Below are 21,462 nucleotides of genomic sequence, written 5' to 3' on the forward strand. Positions count from 1 at the left end.
ATACTGCTTTTTAGACGGAGGGGAAAAAGAAATTAAGAGAAATATCTGGCGATGCTATCAGGCAGAAAGGGCAACCCTCACCTGGAAAGGCAGGTCCATAGCACTGCTCCCAATCTGATTGACATTTGGCAGGGATCCTCCATAGTACTGGCCACGGGTCTGGCCCAACTGCAAATACTGGTTTTTCTGTAGCTGTAGCTGGAAAACAGAGAAAGAGGAAGATTAATTAAGCTGTGCAGGTTCCAGGTGGAGAAGGAACAATCCTGGGCTGGCCAGGAGGAGATATGGAACCCAAGCACCTGGCAAGGTTGTACCCAACTAACCTCACAGTTGGATTTCTGCAATAGATTTACCTTTGGGATTAGTTCAGAGGATGCAACTGGTGCAGAATGAAGGCTAGATTGCTTGTAATGCTCTGCTCGCACTGGCTGCCTCTGAGCCAAGTTCAATGTGTTGATGCTCAAGACCCTACACAACTGAAAGACCAGATTGCTTGAGAGACTGTCTTGTCTCTTACACAAGCAGTAGATCACTGAGGACTGCCGGAAAGCTTCTCCCGTGTGCTCCAAAGGTCTGAGAAGCCCGCTCCATACTAACTTGCAGCAGGGCATTTAGTGTTGCTGCTCCTGCCCTGTGGAATAGGATGCCCGTTGAAATATAGCAGGTACCCACTAGCTGTACTTTCTGGAAGTGACTGCATTTCTTTGCTTTGGAATCTTGTAAACATCTTGGACGTGAGATCACCAGGTTAAAAAGATGGACTAAATGTACTTTGATTAAGGATTGAAACCGGGGGGAGAAGGGGGGGATTTAACAGTCCGAAGGGGGTTTGAAATTTTTTCTTTTCTTTTTATTTTTTATAGAATAAAGATTAGCATTATAAGAATGGGGAATCCGTGGGAGGGAAATGGGGGCAATTTTTAGGAAAGGTATCTTTTTTCTTGTTTCAGATCTATGCTCATATTTTTGTCTGTTCTTTCATTTTTATATAGAGGGTTAAGGGATATACGCTAATTAAAGCACAATGATGAACTAAAGTATAATTTTATAACTAAAATGAATCTAATTAAATTAGGGTTAAGTAATTTTAATAAAATAAGGTACAGGATGTTCAGGGGAAAAACCTGCTAGAACAAATAAACTGGAGTTAGAAAACAATAGGAGGAGACGTGGGGAAGTTCTGAAAAGAAGTCATCGAAAATAAGTGTGAAGAGGTGAATTTCTTCTTCTTTTTCTTTTTCTTTGTGTGTTGTATGTTTTCTTGTTTATTTAATGTAACCTTTTTTTAAAATTAATAAAGATTATTTAAAAAAAAAAGGAATCTTGTAAACATCTTATTGCAATCAAGTGGCATATAAACTATGTTAAATACCGTATTTTTCGCACCATAGGACGCACTTTTTGCCCTCCAAGAATGAAGGGGAAATGTGTGTGCGTCCTATGGTGCGAATGCAGGCTTTGCTGAAGCTGGAGAGCGAGAGGGGTCGGTGCGCACTGACAGAACGGTAGTCTCGTAATCTGGGGAACCGGGTTCGAGTCTCCGCTCCTCCACATGCAGCTGCTGGGTGACCTTGGGCTAGTCACACTTCTCTGAAGTCTCTCAGCCCCACTCACCTCACAGAGTGTTTGTTGTGGGGGAGGAAGGGAAAGGAGAATGTTAGCCGCTTTGAGACTCCTGAAGGGGAGTGAAAGGCGGGATATCAAATCCAAACTCTTCTTCTTCTTCTTCTTCTCCAGGCTTCAGGAGAGCCCCACCGCCAGCCCCACAAGCTCGGGGGACAGCGGGGAGGCGGAACGCCACCATCCCGCTGTCCCCCGACTTGGTTAGAAGGGTGGCGGGGGGAGAAGCCTGCTCCTCCCCGTCGCCAGCCCCGCAAACTCGGGAGACAGCGGGAGAGGCGCAGCGCGCCCTCCCGCTGTCTCCCGACATGGTTTGGAGGCTGGCGGAGGGCTTCCTCCTCCCTCAGCCCCGCAAGCTCCCAGAGCGATGCCAAAGCTGCGCGCAGCTTCGGCATGGCTCTGGGTCCCGTTCTGGGGGAGGGGGAAGCTCGGGCTTCCCCCGCCCCAGCCCCGCGTCTCCAGCCAGGAGACGGTTGCGGGGGGCTGCTTTAGCCCCGCGCATGCTCTCCCGGCTGGAGAGGTGACGCGCGCCTATGGAGGCTCCTGCCATAGGCGCGCGTCACCTCTCCAGCCGGGAGAGGGTCGCGGGGGGCTGCTTTAGCGCGCCTATGGAGGCTACAGCAGCCCCCCGCGACCCTCTCCCGGCTGGAGAGGTGACGCGCGCCTATGGCCGCTGCTCCCTGACCTGCTCTTTGGGGCTGGTGGTGGGCTTCCCCCGCCAGCCCCAAAGAGCAGGTCGAAAGGAACCTGAAGCCTGGAGAGCGAGAGGGGTCGGTGCGCACCGACCCCTCTCGCTCTCCAGGCTTCCAAGGTAGCCGCCTGAACGCACCTTAAACGGCACCTTGTTTTAGAGCGGGAAAACAAAAGGGGGAAAATTCTCCCACTCTCTGCGCAGCGCCTCCTGCTGCTTCGCTGAAGGGGCGCTGGGCAGAGAGCAGAAGAATTTTTTTCCCTTGTTCTCCCCCCTCTAAAACAAGGTGCGTCCTATTGTCCGGTGCGTCCTATGGTGCGAAAAATACGGTAAGTGAGTAGCAGATTTACGTATTTATTAAAAAAAGCCAAGCCAACCTCAGGCCAATTTAAAGAACACATGCCCATGGGTATGTGCTCGCCATGAGGGCTGGTACAGATGCAACAGCCACATTTCTGAGGCAGCTTGACTCTGAATTCCCATTTAACAAGAGGAGGGGGAGTCCTGCCTTCTGGTCCCCGAGTCTGTGGGCTGCATGGAGGCATCCAATTGTGCAGAGCAGGGAAAAGAGGGTGCTGGTCAAGACATGTACCTCTGGCCTGACCCAGGCATGAACAGGAAGAACGGGAGCAAGGAGGCATTTTCAGTGTGTTCCCGTGGTTCCCCAACTTTTTTTTGGGGGGGTCCCACCCCCTCGGCTCCACAAACTCATCTCCAGTAACCCTCTACCCTACACAAAGCATAATTAAGAATAGCAGTTTGCGCTAAGGAAACAACCCACTAAGGAAGATAAGTAAACAATAAAATTCAAAATCAATTGCCCATGTATTCAATATCCAATCAAAACTATTTCATTTTATTAATTCAACAAAACTGATGAACTTGTTCCAGCTTTTCAAAGTCTGATAGGCATTTACGCCCCACAGAGCCCCCTGCCTCTTAGGGTCCCCCTAGATAACCCCACTGCCCCCCAGGGGAGGTACTGCCCACTTTGGGAAACACTAGCCCATGCTGAAAGAAGCATTGCCATTCTGGACAACCAAATCCTGACGCCAAGTTCCTGACTAGCTGGACAAAAAAGGAAGGGGAGGGGATATTATACATTATTAAGATTTACACCACAACCCCTTTTAAACACATCATCAGCTTCAACACACCAGTACGCGAATATAAGCTGGAAACAGCAGATCTGGTGAAAGCAACACAAATATATACAGGTCGTGATAACACAGCTCAGTCTTTCCTGGTGCCTTGCAGAAGTCTCAGACTACAGTTCCCATTAGCCCTGGGGACACATGGCCCTGCTGGCTGATGGGAGCTGTAGTCCAAAACAGATTTCACACACTAACCACCCAATAAATATCAGATAACCAGTGAACACAGAATGGTTACCATATTAGCTTTGTGGTCCCCAAATAGGATCTTTTTACCCACTGCTCCAGAATCTGATCAAGAAAATATGAGCGTCTTTTTGAGTTTGCCTTGGGTTTTAATCCACAAATTAAACCACACAATAACAAACACCATTCCTGAAGTCTCAAAAGGTTTAGGAAGCACTTTGCTTCCCCTCCTTAAAATAGGACCAGTTGGTAACATTATCATGATGAAAAGACCCTGATGTTGGGAAAGATGGAGGACACAAGGAGACGGGGACGACAGAGGACGAGATGATTGGACAGTGTTCTTGAAGCTATCAACATGAGTTTGACCAAACTGCGGGAGGCAGTGGAAGACAGGAGTGCCTGGCGTGCTCTGATCCAGGGGGTCATCAAGAGTCGGACACGACTAAACGACTAAACAACAAAGGGTAAAGGGCAGGCTAACAAATAATAATAGAAAGAAAGAAAGAGTTGTAAGCTGCCTCCTTTATGGTAAAGGGCAGGATAACAACAACAACAACAACAACAACAACAACAACAACAACAGCAACAACAACAGCAACAACAACAACAACAACAACAACAACAGCAACAACAACAACAACAACAACAACCAGCCCTGCTTAGCAAGATGCCAGGGATTGAACTGGGACCATTTGCATGCAAAGCTTGCGCTCTGCAGCTGAGCGACGGCCCTTCCATATGGAACATGCTGAAATCAGCAGACCATTTTTACGCAGGATCTGTAAGCAAGCCATTTAAGCAGACATAACCAGGAGCTCTATTAAAACAAACACGCACAGACCAGCAGCCCCCTGCCAATTACACCCAGAGCCTAGAAACGTCCTAAGAGCTTTTACATTATTAATGCAGCTTAGTTAAAAAAAGAAAAAGAAATGAAATGTAATCAATACGGGCCGCTGGAAGTCAAGGCGGAACGGACCGGGAGCCAGAAACATTTTATCAATCAGCAGATGCGCTGCTCTTGCCAGGCCGGGCCCTGGACCTAATGAGGCAGCCGTGGCGCACCTTCCCATCCCAGAGCAAACAGAAGACTCCCGCCGCCCCATCGATCCGCACAGCCCATTGCTGAGGGCTAGGCGGCGCAGAGAACCCTGTAGGCGGATGAGAGCAGCAGCCCGTTGCTGGCTCAGGCCGGCCTGCTCCAGCAATCTGCTTCCAAGAGCCAAAGTGGGGGGAAGCCTCGCAAGAAAAGAAGGCATTCTCTTTTTGCTGGGGCCCAATTTCCCCGAGGTAAACTGCCTTGGGAGGAGGAGGTTCTACTTACAGGTGGTTCTGCTGCAACACTTAGGGAGGGGCAGAGCACATTCACTGCCTCCCTCTCTTATTATTGCTGTTGTTGTTATTTATTGCATTTAAATATCACTTACCGTATTTTTTGCTCTATAAGACTCACTTTTTCCCTCCTAAAAAGTAAGGGGAAATGTGTGTGCGTCTTATGGAGTGAATGCCGGCTGCGCAGCTATCACAGAAGCCAGAACAGCAAGAGGGATTGCTGCCTTCACTGCACAGCGATCCCTCTTGCTATTCTGGCTTCTGAGATTCAGAATATTTTTTTCTTGTTTTCCTCCTCCAAAAACTTGGTGCGTCTTATAGAGCGAAAAATACGGTATTTTATCCAAGGAGCTCCAGGTGGTGTGCATGGTCCTCCCCCTCCTCACTGACCCACACGACAACCCTGTGAAGTAGGTTAGGCTGAGAGAAGCCTTGAGGATCATTACCCAGAGAGCTGCATGGCCGAGTGGAGATTTGAACCCTCATCTCCCAGGTCCTAGTCTGGCACTGCAAACGCTACCTCAGTGCTGGCTCTCTTCTGCGACAGGAGTGCAGACTGCGCCCCTCCAGGCATGGAGTGTGCACAGGTCTGCTTGACTCCAGCAAAAAATGGCTGCATCTCAGGCCTTCAGGCTTAGGCGTAGAGAAGATCTGGGGCTGGGGCTTAGGCGTAGAGAAGGTCTCAGGCCTGGGGCTTAGGCGTAGAGAAGGTCCCAGGCCCTCCTATCGCAGAGAGAGATGATAGCAGGGGTGTGCCACATTCTCTCAGAGAGAAGCATCTAAGGGGCTGTATCACAGTGACAGGCAGGGGCCGAGGAAAAGGGGACAGAACAATGCATGAGACTCTTATCCAGGGGTCAGCAAACTTCTTCAGCAGGGGGCCGGTCCACTGTCCCTCAGAACTTGTGGGGGGCCGGACTATATTGGGGGGGCGGGGGTAAGAATGAATTCCTATGCCCCACAAATAACCCAGAGATGCATTTTAAATAAAAGCACACATTCTACTCATGTAAAAACACCAGGCAGGCCCCACAAATGAACCAGAGATGCATTTTAAATAAAAGGGCACATTCTACTCATGTAAAAACACCCTGATTCCCGGGCCGGATTATAAGGCGATTGGGCTGGATCTGGGCCGGCCCGGGGCCTTAGTTTGCCTACCCATGTTCTTATCTGTGCATCTGAGGCTGCACTCCAAGCGTGCAAAAGACCAAAGTGTCTATGCATCCCTTCAATCCAGACAACCAAGAGGCATCATCAGAGACCGAGGAGAACAGAGAAGAGGGATGGTGAGAATCCCAAGGGCCATACAGAGAGGATCGGAGCAGCACATTTGGCCCCCGGGCCCTAAGATTTCCCACTACTGCCAGTCAGTCAAACAATTTAGGTTAGACAATATGCCGAATATTGATGTGTGTTTTAATCTATTTTAGCTTATTGCCCTGTTTAATTTTTTTCAGTGCTTTAAATTGTTGCTTCTGATTGTTTTTTATCAACATACTCTTTTTGTAAACCGCTTGGTGGCATTTTGCATTTTTTTTTTCCACAATCAAGTGGAGCGTACATTTTATCGTAGAGTTGGAAGGGATGCCAAGGGCCATCTAGTCCAACCCCTTGAAATGCAGGAACACTCAAGCATCCATGACAGATGAAATAAATGAATTTAGCTAAACGCCTACTCCTGAGATGAAAGGAGTGACCAAAATAAAGCATCATGCAAAGAGAGACACACACTCACTCACACAAAAAGCAAGAGATGCCCACTGCCGAGCGGGATAAAAATAGCTTTTTCTGTTCCTGGTGGTTTTTTTAAATTATTTTTAGCTGCAGCCATGAATATGCAGTTATGTAACCGGGCACAGCTCCTGATAAATCAGAAAGCAAACAGGAGGGAATGTTTACATTCTTCGCGGAAAAGCGTAGTGGCTGGATGGCAGAAAGGCAGCATGCGCAGGCAGGTAGTGGAGGGGGGGGAGCAGGAGAGAGAGGGAGGGAGGGAGGGACGTGCCCAATGCCAGTCTGGTGCTGATTGGCAGCCAATGGGTGTAAGATAAATAAAGCTGCCAGGGAAGCACTCCAGGGAGGGGTAGGAAGATGCTGGCCATGCCAAGTGACCAAAGAGAGCTAAGGTGGGAAAGGACCTTTTAGGGGAGGGGTAACAAAAGGAGGTGCCCCTTTCTGCCAACAAACTCCCTGGAAATGTTCCCCCTTCCCACCCTGACATCTGCTGGGTTGCTTGCTTTTCCCCTAGGAAAGGGGCCTTGCCTAACGTTAAAGCAGTGTTACCTGCTCTGGTGGGCAGCAGCTGAGGCTGAGAGGTCTCACTGAGAGGAGCTGGGGACCTTCTGCACGCAGGTGCTATGGAGTGGGGTTACGGACAGCGCCTGCCAAAGGGGATTCTTGCATTACTTAAGAAAGGAGGAAGGCTGGCTCTGATACGTGCAGGCGCCCATAAATGCGTCCGTTTCCAGGAAATGAGCCTGTTCAGGAAACTCTCTGCTCCAATCTCTGAAGGCTGAATGAGAAGCAGCCCAAAGCAGTGTTAGAAACTCCCAATATATGAGCTAGTTGCCAAATGATTCCTTAAATCAAGGTTGCAGTCGTCAAAACAGAATGCCTAGTTGCTATTTGGGGGCCAGACGGCTCTAAAGTCTTATTTTTCAAATGACTATGATTCTTAGTTAAACGTCTGGCTAGTTCAGATGACAACCTTCAGCCAGGTTAAGATCTTTGAGAACTGAAAGAAGAAGAATCAACTTTATCCAGGGACAGGCCACACATCTATTGGCCCATTCCTACCTATTTTTCTTCATGGTGACATGGACCATTCAGAATGCAAGAATATTCTTCATAACTCTGAGCAGGGCAGCGCAGTGAGGGAAGTGAAGAAAAGCAATAACCATTCACTATAACAATGTTCAGGGACGTGGGTGGCGCTGTGGGTAAAACCTCAGTGCCTAGGGCTTGCCGATTGCATGGTCAGCAGTTCGAATCCCCACGGCGGGGTGAGCTCCCGTCTTTCGGTCCCAGCTCCTGCCCACCTAGCTGTTCGAAAGCAGCTTAAGTGCAAGTAGATAAATAGGTACCGCTTTATAGCGGGAAGGTAAACGGCGTTTCCGTGTGCTGCGCTGGTACTGTCTCGCCAGAGCAGCTTCGTCACGCTGGCCACGTGACCCGGAAGTGTCTCCGGACAGCGCTGGCCCACGGCCTCTTAAGTGAGATGGGCCCACAACCCTAGAGTTGGACACGACTGGCCCGTACGGGCAGGGGTACCTTTACCTTTACCTTTATAACAATGTTCACTGCTGCTGCTCAGACTGCATGGGGAAAGCATTTTGGTTCCAGAAATTCATTCAGATTGTGCAGACAAAATATAACTGATAGAATTCTAAAGGATTGGGCATTAGTGTGTGAAAACAGTCGAAATTCAAGGATCCCCAGATGGCGGGGATGTCAGGCTTCACTTGGTTGCAAGTTGCCGAAAGCCAGGTGCAAAATGTGCCTGGCTGATTTTGAGCACTGGCCCAAAGACTGTATGAAAGAACAAGTAAAGGAACTTTTTTCACATTTTAGAGCACTCGTCAGTCAGCCTGCTCTCTCAACCTGCAGCTCCAGCGCTGCGAGCACCAATCACCAAGGTACCATGCAAAGAAAACTCACATCTATGTCCTTCTAATTATACTGCACCACTGGGAGGCTATCTTGGCTGGAAACTGGGCATAAATCTGATAAATTTAGGCAATCAGCCATACAGCTTTGAGAACTTGAGGTCTGCAGTTGGAGATGTCATTCCAGTTCCAGTCAGAAACTCAAATTTAGACGTCTAACTCTGCTAACCATGCCTCGTTTCTGGAGAGTAACATGCAGGGTGGGTGGATAAATCCATTCACCACGTTTGCTTGATCTGTTCCCTCACTGATCAAGGAAGAGCAAGCAGCCAGGCACCATAAAACAGGAACTCTTTATACACTCTCGAGTACTTAAACTGCTACGCTCCGTTTAGTGAGCCATACATTAAGAGTCTCAAATAAGAAACACACAGCTCAATTAAGGCAGCCTGTTTAATTCAGTGGGTTTGCCCAAGAAGAACAGCTTGTTCTCAGCCCCACGGAGCTGTGGTCCTGTGGCTGCAAAAACACACCTGGTCCCAGTTCAAGCAAAAGGCAATGCAATTGGTTTCTGGACTAACTGAATTATAAAGCATTATATGGATCAGAACCCCAGGACCTCAAGGACCGCCTCTCCCCACAGGAACTGACCCAAACCTTGCGCTCATCATCTGAGGCCCTTCTTCACATGATCTCTCCAAGGGAGGTCCCAAAGATGGCAACACGAGAGCGGGTCATTTCAGCGGTGGCTCCCTGTTTGTGGAATGCTCTCCCCAGGGAGGCTCACCTCCCATTACACAGGTTTAGGCACCAGGCAAAAAGCTGCTTTTCCACTAGGCCTTTCATTACCTGTGGCCTCCCAGAGTGGGTGGGATGTTCCAATCAGTGTTTGAAACTCCCCAGGTTTCAGGCACATTTTGCAAGTCCGACTACGTGGAGATTTCTGGGTGCCCGGTTGGCGACTGACCAACCTGATCATGTCCATCAAGACAGCTGACTCATGAGCAGCTACAGTAGCGCGTCCTGTGCTTCTGTGTTGCCACGCAAATCAGGAACCCCTTGCTGGGCACCTTAGTCCTCCATCATCACATCAAGGAAAGTAAGTGCAGGGCTGGGTATAGAGATATTTGACTGTGCTGCAGCCTTTCCACAGGCCACCCAAATGGATCTCACAGGCCGCAGTTTAAAAACCTCTGCTTTAGTCCATAGTTAATGCCATTTCCATTTCCATTGTGCACGCTTCTCCTTCTTGCATACGGGGACAAGTAAATTGTTGTAAGAACAAGCTACAGTCAAGCAATGTAGCTAAGATCACAGAACCATAGAATTGTAGCATTGGAAGGGACTCCGAGGATCATCTAGTCCAAACCCTGGGCAAATTACACATTCTGTTGCGGTGACCGTAACCTCGGTTTAAGGTGCCATTTGGCGCCTAGTTTATATAGCTGAGTTTCTAACACTGTTTTGGACTGCAACTTGCTTTGTTCCCAGAGGTAGCATACAGCCATCGTGACTAGTGGACCCTGACAGCTTTATCCTCCATGAATGAGTGTAATCCCCTTTTAATGCTATCTAAATTGATGGCTGTTGCCACATCTCGTGGGAGTGGGCTTCATAGCTTAGATATGTGCCGTGCCAAGTCCTTTCTGTTACTTGTCCTGAATCTTCCAATATTCAACTTTTCTGGCTCCAAGTTCTAGCACTGTATGAGAGAGGGAGAAAAGCTCTTTATTTTCGGACAGTGGTCCAAAACATCTGGGGTTGGAATAAAAGCAACCACAGAAGGCTAATTCTGCTCTCCGTTAGCAAATGTATAATGCTAAAGATATATAGCAACAGCAGCAGCTACGGTGGTACCTCGGTTTAAGTACTTAATTTGTTCTGGAAGTCTGTTCTTAACCTGAAACTGTTCTTAACCTGAAGCACCACTTTAGCTAATGGGGCCCCCTGCTGCCACCGCACCACCAGAGCACGATTTCTGTTCTCATCCTGAAGCAAAGTTCTTAACCCGAGGTACTATTTCTGGGTTAGCAGAGTCTGTAACCTGAAGCATATGTAACCTGAAGCATATGTAACCTGAGGTACCACTGTATTGATATTCCAACAGCTGCTGCAGCGGCCTTCTTGCTCTGAGCAAGCTGCCCTGGACGGCAGATTAAAAAGTGGCAGATTCAATGGAATTAATAAGGCTCCTGGAACAATGAATCTGCCTTTCCTGGTTGCCAACAAAACACTGTTCTTAGCCACCGTGGTGTGAAAGAGTTAGTCATTTCAAGGCAGCAACACACACATACACATGCCAGTTCAAAAGGCCTAGCTCAGACCACCCGACTGCAGAGGACAAAATATCCCTTTAATATTGTGCTTGCAGATCCATTTACAAGGATTTATGGGGAGGAGAAATTCAATCAAGGAGAAAGTAGCCAGCCACAGCACTTAGGAGAAAGTTGACCTGTTACTTGCTATTTCTGGACTGTTTGAAGAAGAAGAAAGCCTCTGCATGTCAGCTCACTTGGCATCACAGAATCTAGCTCTAGAACACGGATGTTGATGCAGCCCATAACTTAACTGCAGGCTCTGCAATGAGGTAAGTCTTGCCAGGCTCCTATTTGCATACAGTTAAAAGTACATTTTGTTCTCCGCTGGCTTTACAGACAATTGTATCTACACGCACTCACCTCCTTGGCGGAGATGCACCTCCACTCAAGTTTCATTTCCATCACCCACACGGTGGGCGTTGCTTTCAATCTGCCTGTGCCAAAGTTGGGGGGGGGGGGAGTTTCCCAGACTTCACATAAACCGTATCAACACAAGCCCAGTTTACAGTGTGAGCTGCACATGGCAAGAGTCCACTCTGGGGACAGTTAATATTTTCCTTCGATGACACAGATGTTTTGTAACCCGGCTGAGTTGCCTGGTAGCCACAGGCAATCGGTGATTCCATGCAGGGGACCGAGGGAGCTGGTGGAGGAAGGAAGGATCCTCTGCACTCAGCATGGAAGAAGTCAAGTAGGTTGGTGGAAGGAGGACAGGGTGCGATGCCCCACTTCTGCCAGTTCACATGGTAAAGTCTTTTCTTTTTTAAAAAACTAGCCTCTTCTAGCCTTCATCTCAAAGCTTACCATCAAGGATTTCCATTTCTCTGTAGCCAGCACAGAAATTACTTGTTTTTGTTGCTGTTGCTGTTGTCAGTGGCGTGGCGTGGGAGGTGGCAGCAAGGCCGTTGCCCTGGATACACAATGGAGGGGGGGAGCATGAACCAGGGACCCCCAAAAAGATCCCCATTGCACCCTGGGGAGCAGAGAGTAAACAGCACCCTCTGTGCCATGTCCAGCACTCAAGCACCTGCCTGCCACTGGCAGGGGTTGGGGAGCACGGAGTATGAAAAAAATCCTCTGGACTCCCCAGCCCTTGCCAGGCGAGCCCTCGCAGAGGATGCTCTTCACTCTCTGCACCCGGCAGTGAGGGCAATGGCTGGACGAACACACTCTGCCCCCATCTGGGGCATGTGCAAGCACAGCTGCCCCAGGTACCGGCAAACAGCGCTATGCCACTGGTTGTTGTAATTTCTTGACCGCAGCAATTTAAAAGGACAATATTAAAATCAGTTAAAACAAATTACAATTAAAAAGAATGGGGTGGGTCCACTGATATAGATAGTGATGTAGATATATATATATATATCAGGTGTCAAGGACCAGTGGGGTGGGGGAAGGTTGCATCTTCAGAATACACACAAAACCGCCCTCTAACAAACTACAAACTAGCAAGTATGTTTGTAGGCTGGCAACTTTTGAAGGCTTACTAGAAAGCTGTTACAGGACCACATTCATTCCCCAAAGCCGCTTAGAAAGTTGGAGAGAAGCTGCCAATCAGCATCATGTTAGGTCCTTGCGCTTCGGACTGCAAATTGCTCAGCACCATATAGAAACAGTCACCATTGTTTGCCAGCAAGCCGATGCAAATGAATGGCAGCCTCAGCTGAGCCACGGGAGGAACGAACCCGATTCAAAAGTTCTCTCCAGGCCCAAAATGGCATTTCCCAAGGCTAGCAGTGACTCCTAATTTCTGTTTCTTTAGTACTGTAGTAGTAGTAAATAATAATAATAATAGAAAAGATCTGCAATTAAGAGGACATTTGTTGAGGAAGGGGAAGGAAGGAAACACATTCACATAAGAACTTAAGAAGATAGAGCATCTGCTGGATCAGGCCAGTGGCCCGTCGAGTCCAGCATCCTGTTCCCACAGTGGCTGACCAGATGCCAATTATGGGAAACCCACAAGCAGGACCTGAGCACAAGAGACACACTTTCTTCTCCTGGGGCTTCCAGCAGCAGGCATTCAGAAGCATTAATATCTCTGACCGTGGAGACAGAGCACAGCCATTGTTGATAGCGCTCTCCTCCATCACACACAAAGCCCTGAATGTTTGACATGGCTGACGGCGCAACCCATGAGAATAGAGGAGGTTTGCACGTGGCTCACACCTGAAGAGGCAGGGCAAAAACTGGGTGGGTGGGACAGGCAGCACTGGAGCAAGGAGGCTCTGCCCAGTCTGGCAAGGCTGGTGAGGACGATGAGGCATGCTATTTCTGAGTGAAATCAGCTCTTCCTCTCACCCCGACTGCTTACAAGCCGTGACGCTCCAATCACAAGGGAACCACTAAGTTGTACTCTGAGTAGGCCTACTGAAATTAATGGGCCTCGGTTAATCACGCCAATTAATTCCAAAGGATCTACTCTAAAGAAGACTAACGGTGGATACAACACCCCTAGAGCCTACTCATCTTAGCGTGTTTTAAAACAACGCCTTTCATTTCTTCATTTCCCAGGGTGGGCTTGCGATCAAAATTAAAGCAATCAGCGTATCACAGAAACAAAACAAAGGAGAAAACCTTTGCTAACAAATCCTTACTAGCGAGTGGCTCCTCCTTCTCTTTCCCACCCCCGATTTCCTCACAGCAAAGCAACTCACCAGTAACTACTGGAGATAGAAAAAGGTGCCTGGCTTCTGGAAGACCTTCACCCCAATTCATTTTACCAGTCTATCACTTCTTGTCTGGGTGTTGTGGCTTATTAGTGCCAGCCTGCAAGAGCCATTCTTGGTTTTGACATCAAGGGGAGATTCTTCAGGCCTAGGGAAGATACTCGCTGCCTGGGATGTCTCTTTGCCAGGACCATCCAGGGAAACACTCAGGGAGTCTGTTCCACTCTAACACCTCTCACTATCGGAAAGTTCTTCCTGATGTTTAGTCAGAATCTCCTTTCTTGTAACTTGAAGCCATTGGTTCAGGTCCTACCTTCCAGAGCAGGAGAAAACAATCTGGCTCCATCTCCCATGTGACAGCCCTTTAGATATTTGAAGATGGCTATCATATCTCCTCTCAGTCTCCTCGTCTCTAGGCTCAACATACCCAGCTCCCTCAACCATTGGTTTCCAGACCCTTGATCATCTCAGTCACCCTCCTCTGCATACATCCTTCTTAAATTGTGGTGTCCAGAACTGAACACAGTATTTCAGATGTGGTCTGACCAAGGCAGAACAGAGCGACACTATTTCTTCCCTTGATCAGGACGCTATACTTCTGTTGATGCAGCCTAGAATAGCATTCACTTTTTTTGCTGCTACATCACCCTGTTGACTCATGTTAAGCTGGTGGTCCACCAAGACCCTTAGATCCTTTTCACATGTACTTTTTTGAATGCTAAACAGAGCTTTAGACTAGGGTGGGGAATCCTTTCCAGCCCAGGAGGCCACACTCCATCCTGAGAAACTTTCCAGGGCAGTGGGGCAATGATGGGTGGGACCAGAGGCAAAAACTGGGGAGCAGCTCAAGACGCAGCTCTGCATAACAGGCTACATTCCAGCCATGCAGGTAAGCCACTTGTGCACCTCTCTCTCGATACAGGCAAGAGGGAATATCACAAATCCAAGATGCGTTCCAGGCTAGGCAAAAGGCCTGTGAAGCGTGTGGCTTAGGGAGAGGAGGTGTGGTCCGAAGAGAGCCTTAAGGACCAGACAGGAGTGTTTCTGGAGTGTCGCATGCAGCCCCTCGAGCCTGATTGCTCAACTAAGCTCTTTCACACAAGTAAAAACACTACCACCATTTTATCGTTTACAATTTTTAAAGAGAAGTGAAAATATGTGAGGGGTGAGAGAATAAGGAAAAGAACAAGGAAGAGGAGGAAGAAATCAGAGACACCTACTCCCAGTTTGCAGATAATAAAACTATTGTTAAAATGAATGATGGTTTAGCAAGAACACATGGCGTGCTGGTGGATACTGTTCAGAAGTTTGCAAGTGGCTCTTTCCTTTCACACGCAGAGGAGGCAACAAACCAGTGGCTGGCTTGCCGTTGCACACAAAAAAAGCCACAATTGTGGTTTGTTTCTCTGCTAGCAAACCACAATGGTAGGCCAAGAACAAACCTTGGTTTACCATCATGGTTAGTTAGGAGAGAAACAAACTGTTATTATTTATTAGATCCCTTACCTGCCCTCTGTGGTGAAGACTCGGGGCAGATTGCAGCCATGTGTGCAAAAATCGGAACAACTGGAATAAAAGGGTGGGCACTTTCATTCTTTCTTTCAGGGGAAGGGCACACAGTAGCTCAGAAAACGAAGTATGCATGAAGCGCTGTATGCAAAGTGCTGTATTCGCTTGCCGTATTAAGTGATGTATCAAACAGCAAATGTCAACACTCCCTTTACTCTGCCATTAACAAAAGAGCTGAGGTTGACGCACAGCAGGTAGCAGGTGCTCATCAAGCTGGGGCAACTGGCATCACAGACAGAGCAGGAGGTCCCAGGTTCAGCTCCTGGCAGCATATTCAGGTAGGGCAGGGAGAGAATCCTGCCTGGAACCCTGGAGAGCTAATTGCTGCCAGTCAGAGCATACAGCAGTGAGCCAGGTGGTATAAGGCAGCTTCCTTTGTTCATTGTGGGGAAGTGTGGGGGGAAGAGACACGCTCAAAAGCCGTGTTTCTCAATGTGGGTGATATCACCCCCGGGGGGAAGGCTGGAACGATCCAGGGGGGTGGTAGTCACATCAGGTGCAATTGGGAGGGTTGAAAAGAAATAAGGAGGCAGTGAAAGCATAAAGAAGAAGAGAAGAAAATTTTGAGAAACCGTTCGTATATGTTTCATATGTTGTGTTATTGCCAGGTCGGGCGCCGTTGTGGGACAGCGACAATGTCTCCCCAGGATGTGGAGGTGATGCTGGAGGAAAGGATTCTTTCTGGGCTTGGGTGAACCCTTTTCGGCTCCACCCAGGCCTGGGAAGTGTTAGTGATTTTTATTTTAATATTATCCTTTGTTATCTCAATTTTCTGCGTGCAATCTGAATGCTAGTAGGGTTGATTTAAATAAATACTTTTAATAATTTCAAGCTTCAAGGTGTCTTATTTACAACAACGTCTTTCTTTACTATGCTGTAGGGCAGTGTTCCCCAAGCTTGGGCCTCCAGCTGTTTTTGGGCTACAATTCCCATCATCCTTGACCACTGGTCTTGCTAGCGAGGGATGATGGGAGTTGTAGTCCAAAAACAGCTGGAGGCCCAGGGTTGAGGAACACTGCTGTAGGGCATAGGTAGAAATACAGATACATCAAAGTATGCAAATTTCTCACTGCATCTTTCTGTTTGTTCGCTTAAAGAAGGCAGCTTTGGGGGAGGGCTGAGTATTTTTTTTCTGAAAGGGGTGGTAGGCCAAATAAGTTTGCGAACCTCTGCTTTAAAGGAACAACCATTTCACCCTCCTGGTTAGAGCTCCCCCTTCCCCAATTTAAGCAGAATCTTCCACCCCCCCCAGACTGGCAAGATGGACTCCCCACCACCCTCTCCCACTTAAGAGATGCGCATCACAGAAGCACATCCTTTCAGGCATCTCTGGTGGCGCTGCTGCATGGTCCTCTTCATCAACCATCTGCCTCCCACTCTCAGCATTACAGCAGAAATGTCAGAATACTCCCTGCTAACTGCGAAAGGCGCCTCCCCTCCGCCCCCTCAATCAGAGGCTTATTCGCTCTTCACGCTGAAATTGTTTCCAGGGGAGGAGGATCTAAGAGAATAAGAGCTCCGCAAGCTCAGATTAAAAAATAAAAAATAAGGAATAAGGAGGAGGTATCATGGGCCGCCAACACAAGGCTATACACCAAACAATCGTAGGTGTTTATCCATGTGTGCGATTTGGAGGGGGGGGGGTTGATCACAAGAAAATAAAAAAATGGTTTGACATCCAAGCGGGGGCACAGCACAGCCAACAAGCTGTGGAAAAGCAGCGGATCACAGCCTCTGCTGCAACCAAGGAAGAATGTGAGAGAGTGAACATGATGGTGAACGCTCCCAAATATTGTGGTGGTGAAGAAGGGGAGGGATTTAGACAAGAGAGGGGGGGCACACAATTGCTCATAATGTGGGAGGGGGGCATTTCGCCTCTGCAGAAGCAAAGGGATAGCCAAGGTGCTGGTTTCAAAACAAAATAAATAAATAAAAATTTAAAAAGGAAGGCGCAGAAGAGCAGAGGAAAATAAAGCACCAACTCCCGTCTAATTTCATATACAACCAAACACAACAGGAGGGTGTGGGGGGCGGGGAGGGGGGAGAAGTAGCAGCAAAATGGCTGATGGTGCTGTGCATCAAAGATTGCCATTCATCTCTCCATGAACACCATCATGAAAGCTTGGTCCTGCAGGTGCTGCGCCATACACAGGAGGAGGGGTGTCTCTCGAGGTGTGGAACTGCCTTCCCTGGGACACTCAAAAGCGTGGCAGAATCATGCCCTTTTTGGCTTGCAGCTGCCAGCAGCCAGAGGTGAGGGACACATCACACCCTACCCACCTGAAAGGCACAGTCTGTGCACAGATTCTCGTGCCTGGCGGCCCCCGCACACTATCAGTCAAATCCCCCTGGAGCAGAGGATGGGGAGCCTGCATACCTCAACCTCCAGCAGTCCCAGGAGCCAGCCAACAGTCGCTTCCCTATCACTTCCCGAGGACATTAGGGAATGTGGCGTAGCGTGGGTTGCGTGGCGTAGCGTGGGTTGTCAGCACCCGGGGCAAGGCAAGTAATTTGCGCCCCCTAACCCGTGGATTTGCGCCCCCTAACCCGTGGATTTGCGCCCCCTAACCCCCAGATGTTGCGCCCGGTGCGGCTGGCCCCCCCTGCACCCCCCACGCTACGCCACTGGTCCCGAAGAGATTAAGGAATCGGACCCAGCTCCGATACAGTTGTTATACGTTATTTGGAGCCAGTGAAATGTCGAGATCGAGAGAAGCATAAGATGCAACAAACTCACTTGGTGGGTTTTAAGTCAGCCCGAGTACCGCATTTCCTTCTGGGTGACCTTCCAGGGGGCACAAAGCAGTGGCGAGCAGGACCATAGGCCAAGGGGGGGACAGAACAATGGATGTAAAAGTTATGCTTATACAGCAGGCTACGTTCTACACACGCCCTCTCTGTTCTCTATCCAGAGAAGCAAGAGGTGTGTTCAGGGGCACATCCCAACCAGGTAAAAATGTCCCAGATATGCAGCAGGGCTCATTATGGGCTGTGGGCCCAGCATACGAAATCTGCCATGCACATTTTGCAACTGGCTATTGGCCACTTGCAACCAAGTGGATGCTATGATGGCACCTGATGTCTCCATCATCTGGAGGTGCATGCCTGGAGATCCTTGGGTATGAACTGTTTCCACACACCTGTTCTATTTTATCTGCACAATCAGAATGAATTTCAGGAACCAAAAAGTTGTATTTGAAAAATATGACTTTCAAGCAGTCTGGCCCCAAAATGGCAACCAGGTATTCCGTTTTGGTGACTATAACCCCGGGTTAAGGAGCCATTTGGTGTCTGGCTTATATTATCTGAGTTTCTAACACTGAGTGTTAGAAAGGACCAGATAGAGACTTGGAAGGACACAATCAGCCCTCAGTCTCAAGGTTTAAAAGCCCACAGTGCTTTAAGTCAAATCTCCCTCTCTCAGCTCCCATAAACCAGCATCTTAAATTCTGAGATAACAACAAAAGAAGTTACTTTATGCCATGACAGGCTACATCCACCTAGGCCAGTATTGTCTTCTCTGACTGTTAGCCAAGGACACAAGGGGAGGAAAGGACTTCCTCCATCATCATTTACCTGAGAGATCATTTCACTGGAATTGCTAAGGAACAATTGAAGCCGGAGCCACCTGTATGCAAAGGCATTGTTCCTACAACTGAACTACGGGTTCTCCTGAAAAACACTATTGCGTGGCAATGCCTTTGCCAAGTTGGTGTTCTGGAGATCTTTGGCAGGGGGTGATGAGATCCGGGAGCCGAAGACACCTGCAGGGCACCAGGTTAGCAAAGGATGTTGTACAGAAATAAGATCATGTCCATGATATGAGAGCCATCTTCAGATGCCTGAAAGGCTGCTACACAGAAGATGGAGCCGGACTGTTTTCTGATGCTCCAAGAGGGGAGAACTCGAGGCAATGGATTCAAATGACAAGGAGATGCCGACTCAACACTGGGAAGAACTTTCTGACAGCAAGAGCTCTTCAACAACAGAACTGACTATCTGGGAAGGTGGCGAATTATCCTTCACTGAAGGTTTTAAAGCAGATGTTGGATAGCCATCTGTCAGGTCAGGGATTCTCTAATTTTGATTCCTGGATTGCACGGGGGTTGGACTAGATGAGTCTTTGAGTCCCTCCCAATTCCACGATTCTATGGTTCGTCAGTGCCCTGGAATTAGTGCTGAGTTGAAATCTGTTGTGTGTGCAGTGCTTTGTGCACTCCCCACTGCCCCACATGGAATACACCTCCCCTTTCTCTCTGATATTTTTTGCACCCTCTTGGCAAAAGTGTACAGAACTGTTCACAAGGCTGTAGCTGTTAAAGAAAATAGAAAGCAACCCTCCCCCTGCACTGCTGAGACAACTGCTGCCAGCCCTCCCAATCTTGCCAGGCAAGAGTCGATAGGAGCTATGGCAGAACATAATAATAATTATAATATAATATAATAATATTTTTTTAAAAAAAACCCTGCCCTCTCTGGCCAGGGCCGGGCTCAGGGCGGCTAACACCAAATATAAATTACAATAAAACGTAATAGAAAAACAAACAAACAGTTAATAATAATACGGCTTAAAATGCAGCTTAAACTGCAGCCTCATTTTAGTAGTAGCCCATAAATCAAGACCATAAAGGGAGGAAACATCAGATATTCACCCGAGCCAGCTATCCATGCTGGTCCTACATGGGCCAACAAAAAAGCCACGGGTCAGAGTGAATCTAAGCCAAAGGCCCTGCCGAACAGCTCCGTCTTGCAGGCCCTACAGAAAGATGTCAAATTCCCAAAGGCCCTAGTCTCTTGTGACAGAGTGTTCCACCAAGTCAGGGCCAGTTCTGAAAAGGCCCTGGCCCTAGTTGAAACCAATCTAACCTCTTTGAGGCTCGGGACCTCCAAAGTGTTGTTGGAAAGGGGATGCCTAACCCCAAAATTTCCAACCAAAGGTAGTCCTTCATCAATTGGACACAGCCAGGGTTAGAGTACAGCAAGGTAGGGAGCAATAACTTTTCCAAAACAGAGGATTTTCCAGGTCTTTAATTTCCTCATAGAATTTCTACCTTTTTCTAACTTCATGAGTAACAATGGACAGACAGTGCCCACTTCAAAGACGCTATGAGGCAAGCTTGGCGGTTTTGAAGGCCGTAGCTTTCCTTTGCTAAAGACAAGTAAAATAAATGTACTAAGTTAGATTGCCCTCAAGGGCTTCAGGAAAATCTTCCAATGCAAATTACTCTATGCAAGTTACTTGGATATGCATGAGAAAGTTTACCAAAAAAAGCCACCACATCCCTGGCGAGGAGTGTGCCTCAGATGCCTAGACAAAAGGTGTATAACCTCTTGAGTTCCAGAGTGAGGCTTCATTTGTCATCAATGGTGCCATCATGTTCCAAAATGAATCAAGCCATAGGGGGCCCATTTAGTCCAGAATCCTGTTCTCACAGCAGCCAACCTGGTGCCCAAATAGGAAGCCCTCAAGGTCGATGAGCTCAACAGAAGGGCTCTCCCCACTTGTAAGTCTCAGCCATTGTGCTTAATAGCTATTGATAGCCTTGTCCTCCATGAACATGTCTAATCTTCTTCTAAAGCCACACAAGTTGGTGCCTGTTGCAAGAACAAATTCCATAGATTAGCAATGAAAAAGTTATCACTCCTTCCAGGAGGCAGGGCTGGTAGGGGGGCAGGCAGATTTTTGCCTGCCCCCAGTCCAATTTTTGAAAACTGAATCTCACATATAATGGCACAGCACTACTTTCCATAGAATTACAGTTGGAAGAGACCCCAAGGGTCCTCTAGTAAGCAGTGTTTCCCAACCTTGGGCCTCCAGCTGTTTTTGGACTACAACTCCCATCATCCCTAGCTAGCAAGACCAGTGGTCAGGGATGGTGGGAAGTGTAGTCCAAAAACAGCTAGAGACCAAAGGTTGGGAAACACTGCTATAGTCCAATGCCCTGCAATGCAGGAATCTCAACTAAAGCATCTGTGACAGAGGGCCATCCAACCTCTGCTTAAAAACCTCTAACGAAGGAGAACAGGGGAGACTGTTCCACTGTCTAACAACTCTTACTGTCAGAAAGTTTTCCTGATATTTAGTCGGAATCTCCTTTCTTGTACCTTGAAGCCATTGGTTTGAATCCTACTCTCCAGAACAGGAGATTTTGCCTTGCTAATTACCATTGTTATTGCTTTTTATTATTAGCACACTGATTGGTCGTTCTCCGCTGACCATCATTATTTGATATCATTAAAATATTCCCAGAGTGCTAAAGCGTACGTGGTTGCTCCCTTTTAAATGATTGTTATTATTTTTCTTTAAATTAA

At 48.1% G+C, this 21,462-nt stretch overlaps 1 protein-coding gene across 7 annotated transcripts in view; it reads right to left on the bottom strand.

The window, feature by feature from the left end:
• The window catches only part of CRTC1 (CREB regulated transcription coactivator 1), a 49,154-nt gene that overhangs the window by 19,528 nt on the left and 8,164 nt on the right, over nucleotides 1–21,462 (bottom strand). For all 7 annotated transcript variants that reach the window (XM_081895606.1, XM_081895604.1, XM_081895608.1 and 4 more), the window contains exon 2: nucleotides 82–198. In XM_081895606.1, the coding sequence (XP_081751732.1) occupies nucleotides 82–198 (117 nt within the window). The remainder of the gene's footprint in view (nucleotides 1–81; nucleotides 199–21,462) is intronic.

The sequence above is a fragment of the Podarcis melisellensis genome (genome assembly GCF_964234715.1).
Source record: "Podarcis melisellensis genome assembly, chromosome: 18".
Taxonomy (NCBI): domain Eukaryota; kingdom Metazoa; phylum Chordata; class Lepidosauria; order Squamata; family Lacertidae; genus Podarcis; species Podarcis melisellensis.